The 8,167-nt window shown below is 37.4% G+C and overlaps 1 protein-coding gene across 1 annotated transcript; it reads right to left on the bottom strand.

The window, feature by feature from the left end:
* Positions 1 to 1,191: 1,191 nt before the first annotated feature.
* On the bottom strand, positions 1,192 to 2,124 carry LOC134612205 (olfactory receptor 13G1-like). Its single transcript, XM_063456558.1, has one exon. The coding sequence runs from the start codon at positions 2,122 to 2,124 to the stop codon at positions 1,192 to 1,194; it is 933 nt and encodes a 310-aa protein (XP_063312628.1).
* Positions 2,125 to 8,167: the final 6,043 nt, after the last annotated feature.

Below are 8,167 nucleotides of genomic sequence, written 5' to 3'. Positions count from 1 at the left end.
ATATGGGGTACTTTGACGTAGTTGGCAGGCTTATGCAATGTATGATCATATAATGTAACTAAACCCCCATAATTTTTTTTCCTAGGTGAGGTGATAACCATATTATGTTAGATAAAACCATGTTGACAAAATAGCTGCTGCACCATTATGGAAACACGTCTACTCCACTTTCTTAAATATCATATAGAATGATACATTTGTGGCAGAAATTTCCCATTAGTTAAAGAGGAACTGTTGTTTCCCAGAAATTCTAATATTATGTTTACTTATTCTCTATATTTAACAAATCTGCGTTAGTGAGATCTCAAAATGAAAGATAGAAGCACCAAAGTCTATATTATAGAACGAAACAGAAAAAAATGTATATAGAATGTTCAAATCATGAATAAATGCTGATAGAATTTTTTTAATTATGAAAAAGAGACATCCTTTATTAAATAAACTGCAGCTTTAAAATGAAATGGGTAATAAAATGAGTAAGAATATCTGATCAGGCAATCATAAGAGAGTTTACAAATACAGTTTAATAAGTCAAGTCTGAACCGTACTTAAAAAAAAAATAAAAATCTATAACCTATGTATGTCTACTAGATAAAATACATTTATAAAAACAATCCTTGCAAAACACCTATAAAATTGTCACATTCATTAATCAATATGCAATCAATGTCCAAAAGTCCTTAAGGTAGTCACATGTCCTGTTGCTGTTCGTTAGAGGTAATGTATTACACATTCCCATGTACAACAATTTAGTGGAAGCACCTAAAAAGTGCAAAACAGACATAGGCTTCTATGGTGACATAAAGTTTATTGAATAAAAATGAAAACAAAATATAGCATATAATTGGACCTTCCACCCCCACACCAACCCTGATATCACAGGATAAAAACTCAACAGGGCAGTATATTGAAACAGTAATAATGGATGATGATTTTTTTTAATACTGTTACTGTTCCAGTATACTGAATGGGGGGTACTTATATGTTCTTTTTTTTTTAATATCCATTGTAATTCAATAAACTATATTTCACCATAGAAGCCTATGTCTGTTTTGCTCTTTTTAGGTGCTTTTACTAAACTTAAGTAATACAATGAGTCTTTTTAAAGTTGAGGCCAATACAAAGAATTGTATATTCCAAAAATTGGTTATATTCATTGATGTTGGTAAAATAGTTATTCTTAATAGTAGTTCATTTGACCATGTGTAGTTTTCTATTAAATGTCTTGTTAATGGCATTGATTACCTCTTTGTTTCTTAAGCTGTAAATGATTGGATTCAATACTGGTGATGCAATAGCATACAAAGCAGACACAACCTTGTCAGCTTCTAGTTCGTTGCTAAAGGCCGGTCGCACGTATGTGTAGATGACACCTCCGTAGAAGAGAGTCACCACTGTGAGGTGTGAGGCACACGTGGAGAATGCCTTCTTTTTCTTCTCTGCCGAACGTATTTTCATAATGGTTGAGATTATATATGTATAGGATATAACTGTGAGAATAAAGCAAATCATTCCAAGCAATACGTCTGAAGCCACAATGACCACATCATTGATGTACCGGTCAGAGTTGGCCAGTTTAAGTACAGGTGGGATCTCACAGAAGAAATGGTCAATGATCTTTTCTTCCTTAAAGGATAGTTTTAAGATGAGGCAAGTGTGGGTCATTGAGTTTGCTGAACCCAAAATCCAGGCAGCTCCAGCTAAACACGTACAAGCTGCTCTGTTCATTATTGTCTTGTAGCGCAAAGGAAAACATATGGCCACATAGCGGTCATAAGCCATCACTGTCAACAATATCAACTCTGTACTCAAAGCTGCCGTAAAGAGGTATAACTGTGAAATACAACCAGAATATGAAATAGTTTTCTGCTCTATGACAAGAATCTGCAGCATCTTAGGGATAGCAGCTGTTGTACAGCAAATGTCCAATATGGAAAGGTTAATTAGAAAAAAATACATTGGGGTGTGAAGACGGGAATCAGAGCTAATGACGATAGCAATCAGAATATTTCCTGCAAATGCCATTATATATATAAGTAAGAATATGATGAACAAGACTGGTTGGAGGTATGGGTAATGGGAGAGTCCAACAAGGTAGAATTGCATATTTGGTGTATGGTTCATTTTGTTGCTGCAGAAAAAAAAAAGAAATAGACAAAAAACACATTATATTAAATAGTTATATAAAAACCATGAGTACATATAGCATTTCCAGGATGCATGCAATAATCATAACTATTTTTAAAATTAATTTTGTATTATTTAACAACATATTCCACAGTGCTGTACGTTAAATAAACAGAAATGTTAAATAAACATAAAGGAAAAAAGTGGCGGCACTGGCCTTGCTCAAACAAGCTTACACAAAAGGGAAACCAGATTGTACATGAATATATGAAAACCCCTATGGGTTAAATGGAAATTGTAGAATAAGAAGGTATAAAAAAGCTTAGATAAAGTGGAAATTAAAGAGCTATTTCATAAGCTTTCCCAAAGATGGTTCTAAGTATTTTCTTTTTAAATGGGGGTAGAATTAGGAAAGGTATGTGTTATGAAAGACTTCAGATGGCAGATGTTGTTGATCCTTATGACTGGACACTTGGTGAAGCCTGTGACGTGGAAATGCCTCCAGAGAACATACAAAAGTCACTGACATATCAGAAGGGCCAAAAATGTTGGCATTTGACAATTAAAGGACAACTTAAGTCACCCAGGACACTTTTTAATGAGGTGGTCTGGGTACAGTGGCCCTGTCCTTGTAACCCTGCAATGTAAAACATGTAAAACACTCCAGACCCCTTATGCACTCCAGCTTGCTTTGCATGTGAAGAATGTGTCCTCTTTTATACATTAATCTTGTTATGCGCCCTGGCTGTCAATCAGACAACTGATCTTGTTACTTCCTGGTTGTTTAGCTCAGTTGAGCTAAACTCAAGAAGCTGGCAATTACACAGCAGGGGTGTAGCGAAGGGAGGTAGGCGTGGGGAGGCTGCCATTGGGTACTGGTTTGATGGAGCACACTGCTGGCATCAGAGACCAACTATCTCCAATGCCAGTATAGAAGCAGGTAGGCTGATGGAGCTCTAACTCTGCAGTCCATCAAAGGCCCAATCTTCTTGCTCTCCCTCCTACACTACTCCACTCGGTGGCTCTAGGAGGAAGTAATATCACAGCATATCAATTCCTCCCAGTGCTCTATGAAAGTTGGGTGGGAAGGGTAACCTCCATTAACACACAGAGATCAATCTGGAAAGCAACACCCCTGCAGTGATATGGAAAACCAAGAGGAGCTTGGCTGAAAATGGCATGCACAATATTCCAATGGCCATTTAAGTGTAAGCTCATCTGCCACATCAAGGCAAAACCTATTAGGTGAGTCCTACAAAAGCAATTCACCTGGCTGTCTTCAGCTAAAAGGTTAAATCTCTAATGAAACAGAGACAGCCATGTTACGGTGCTGCTGCCCACCCCATGTGTTTAGAAAAATACCTCTCTATCTCATTAGATATAGATAATTTTCTTTAAATCTTTTTTTTAACCTCCTAGTTGAAGCCTACACTAACAATTCCCCTTGCTGCTTTCAGCAGAAAGCTAAAATTTTAGCTTTTTGCTGAAAGCAGCAAGGGTAATTGTTAGTGTAGGGCTTCAACTAAGAGGTTTTGCGTTGACGTGGCAGGTGAGCTTACACTTAAATGGCCGTTGGAGTGATACTAAAAACCCTCCAGATATTTAAATGTCCATAGGGATTTGGGTTAGTGTGCAAGTAACACAAGCAACTTTGGTTTCTACTTAAAAAACTGTTGCTTGCTCTCAGTATTATTTTAATTTCTTCCCATCTCCGAATGCAACATCCTAATTCAGTAAGCAAGCAAACCATCATTTGCTATCAATAACCACCCTCATTTGCACCATTGTTCCAACTTTCTTTCTTTAATGTTCCTTTAGGCTGGCTAGTATATGAATAATGCTTTTAGTTGTCTCTTGTGTCGTAAGAATGACTGCAAGGTAGAAAGCTATATATTTATATATAAGATGAAAAAGGTTTGGAGGTTAACTGCATGGAAGAGTTAAAAGTTTAAAGGACCACTATAGGCACCCAGACCACTTCAGCTCAATTAAGTGGTCTGGGTGCCAGGTCCATCTAGGGTTAACCCTGCCTGCTGTAAACATAGCAGTTTCAGAGAAACTGCTATGTTTACATATGGGTTAATCCAGCCTCTAGTGGCTGTCTCACTGACAGCCGCTAGAGGCGCTTCCGTGCTTCTCACTGTGATTTTCACAGTGAGAAGACGCCAGCGTCCATAGGAAAGCATTGATAATGCTTTCCTATGGACTGGCTGAATGCGCGCGTGGCTCGTGCCGCGCATGCGCATTCAGCCGAGGAGGAGGCGAGGAGGAGAGTAGGAGGAGAGGAGGAGGAGAGTCCCCCGCCTGGCGCTGGAGAAAGAGGTAAATTTAACCCCTTTCACCCCCTAGAGCCCGGCAGGAGGGGAGCCCTGAGTGTGGGGGCACCCTCAGGGCACTATAGTGCCAGGAAAACGAGTATGTTTTCATGGCACTATAGTGGTCCTTTAAGAGATGCAAAAGCAATGAACTATGTGGGTCATATTGGTGGCAACACCAATAACCTCATATAGATTCTGTTCTAAATGTGATTGTGATTCAGTGGGTCATATGGAAATGAAATTAAAAAACACTTAAAATGGAATAAAATTGTAAACTATGTAAATTTAGAGAATTTTACTTTTCATTGTCTATTTGCCAAAACCAGACATGTATATCATATATTATATACAGAAAAATGAATTTACATATCTACAAAAGTGACCAGTGTATATTAACCAATAGTGTGACAGTTTAAGTGTGGCAAACTCTTTAATAAATTACACTCAGAAGACATAGACCACGGTAATAGCATAAAGGGGTGCCTACTGGATATTGTGGTATTGTAAAAAATTATAAATTTTTGACATTATTCTTATTTTATTATTTATATAGCGCCATCAGATTCCGTAGCGCTGTACAATGGGTGGACTAACAGACATGTAATTGTAACCAGACAACTGAACGCACAGGAACAGAGGGGTGGAGGGCCCCATCATCAGACTTGTGAATTTAAAAGCATAGCATACTATATCAAAGCTAAATCAAAGCTTCAGAATCCACAAATGTAATGTTCAATACATCTCACAACATTCACATTAAAATAAAGTAAGAATCTGCTAAACCACTTAGTAGCTTGGTCGATGTTCCCCATTGTCTATATAGTATCTGTGTACTGTATACCTATACAATGGTGCTATACTCAAAATGTGGTCCTTTACAGTCGTGTCTGTGATGGAACAATCGAGTGTCATAAACATGTATATTCCAAATAAAAGAAATAATACTGTAAACGGTTAAGCATATAGGCTGTATACGTATCTGCTTGAATAGAATCTCGCTGATCTATTTTACATGCTGAAATCAATCCAGGTGAACAAATACAAAGATGCTTCCTATGCTTATATTTCCATTATCCAGTTACATGTTTCACTGCTGTTAACAGCTCAGCCTTTGTTGAAGCAAACCAATACCAACCCTGACAAGTTAATCCGCAGCCATCGTGGCCTTTACCTAGGTTTGCAAAATGAAAGTGACAGTTCAACATTATCTTCCAGCACCATCAATCTAATGATGCATTAAAGGGACACTATAGTCACCTGAACAACTTTAGCTTAATGAAGCAGTTTTGGTGTATAGAACATGCCCCTGCAGCCTCACTGCTCAATCCTCTGCCATTTAGGAGTTAAATCCCTTTGTTTATGAACCCTAGTCACACCTCCCTGCATGTGACTTGCACAGCCTTCCATAAACACTTCCTGTAAAGAGAGCCCTATTTAGGCTTTCTTTTTTACAAGTTCTGTTTAATTAAGATTTTCTTATCCCCTGCTATGTTAATAGCTTGCTAGACCCTGCAAGAGCCTCCTGTATGTGATTAAAGTTCAATTTAGAGATTGAGATACAATTATTTAACCCCTTAAGGACCAAACTTCTGGATTAAAAGGGAATCATGACATGTCACACATGTCATGTGTCCTTAACGGGTTAAGGTAAATTACATCTGTTTGAAAGTGAAACCAGTTATTTTTTTCATGCAGGCTCTGTCAATCATAGCCAGGGGAGGTGTGGCTAGGGCTGCATAAACAGAAACAAAGTGATTTAACTCCTAAATGACAGTGAATTGAGCAGTGAAATTGCAGGGGAATGATCTATACACTAAAACTGCTTTATTTAGCTAAAGTGATTTAGGTGACTATAGTGTTCCTTTAACATTGTCCCAGATATTGTAAGCCTCTTCCCTCCAAAGACTGCATGACAGACACTAAATTTAGCGTATGGGGCATGTGTTGTTTATGACAGCATCTTCAATAAATTGCAAACATTTTAATTATTTACTATATTTCATAAATACAAAAGTATGTTCACAACAGATACAAACTCATATAAATAATAAGATACATGTAAAATCAGGGTGCACACAAATGAAAATTAGCTTTACTAAAACCCATCACACAATGACACTTTGATAAGTGACACAACAGCACAGCATCTAGTATACCTTCTTATGTGGAAAAAATCACCTGGGAGTAAAAACAGCCACACTGCTCAGCTACAAATCACAGGCCTATATTGTGAATTAGACAATGTGCAATATTAGAAAGAAATATCTTTAAAGTGACACATTTATGTTGCCTGAAAAAGAAAAAAAACATAGGCTATTTGGGGGCATACAATTGTGTTCTCTTCACATGTGTCTATTCTAAGCCTTGATTTATAATAGGAAAGCCTTACACAGAGAATATATATCCTATTCACACCACATAACACACACAGTTATATAATAATGCACTCTAAATACAATGACAAAAACTTCAAGTGCTGTTTTTCAAAATCTTATAAACTGTAAATCTCAAACATACCATAAAGAATCACAGCATTTTATATCATCTTATTAGCATCATGTTGAAGACAGCTTTTGATCAATATTTGAGTAGATGGAACAATCCTTCCACCATAACCACTAAATATTACTGTAACATAGAAACATAGAATGTGACAGCAGATAAGAACCATTCGGCCCATCTAGTCTGCCCAATTTTACTGTAGTGGTTATGGTACCAGGAATTTCCTGGCAACCCTAATCCTAAATTTTAGAATGTTTTGATTTCTTACCGGAGTCTGCTGGGCACCACTCCCTGCCTCTATATATTCCAACAGCTTGGGAGGTTCCACCAGCAATCCTGAGCTAAGCCCTGTAATGCAGGGCTAGCTCATTAGTGAAAAAAGAAAAAAGGAAACCGCGCCCTTATTTTGATACGAACATACGTACTCCTTATGGTGGTATAATGGTATACTCAAATCCTTATGGTCGTATAATAATATACCTCAAAAAAAAGAGAGAAATATACAAAATAATAGTGTAACCCTGTAAATATTTAGAAAGCAATAGAAAGAATATAAGGTAGTACACTCACATATAGCAGAGCTAAATACAGAGCTCTGCTGTTTTAGCGCGTAGACGGAATGATCCCCGTCCTAGGATAAATATGAGGTAGTCCATGTCTTGATGGTCTCAAACAGAGAAAACAGACAGGAAGATCCACATAGTGTAGTAGATACTAATATAAATATGGGTGATAAATGAATAGAAAATATCGTACTCACATTTACTAGAGCGTACCTCGCTCTAGTTAATAGCGCATAGGTGGTATAATCCCCACCAAGGAATAAAGATGTAAACCAGGAGCAAAATATAGTGGAAATCTCAGAGTAATAAAAAGTTAAAATTATAACTATTTATTATACTTATAAATCAGTAAAAAACAATATATATAAAATACTCAATGAGAAAGTCCATAAAAAATCCACTTTACGCGTTTCACCTATAGAGGCTTCTTCAGAAGTGTGGATAGAGTCCTGGTAATGTCCAAATATATATGCCAGCTCATTGGCTGAGAGTTTCAACTGATCCCTGCATCGCCATGCTTGGCTAAGACAGAGAGCTTTTGGCTCTCTGTCAGAGGTATTAAAGGTTTCGAGCGGCGTCTGCTGACCGTAGGTAAGAAGTCAAAACACTCTAAAATGGTTTGATTACTTACAATGGTGGGTGCCAGGGCACTCTTGG

The sequence above is a fragment of the Pelobates fuscus genome, chromosome 5 (genome assembly GCF_036172605.1).
Source record: "Pelobates fuscus isolate aPelFus1 chromosome 5, aPelFus1.pri, whole genome shotgun sequence".
NCBI classification, from domain to species: Eukaryota; Metazoa; Chordata; class Amphibia; order Anura; family Pelobatidae; genus Pelobates; species Pelobates fuscus.
Note: the sequence above shows the minus strand (reverse complement) of the source record. Positions and strands in the feature narration are given on the sequence as shown.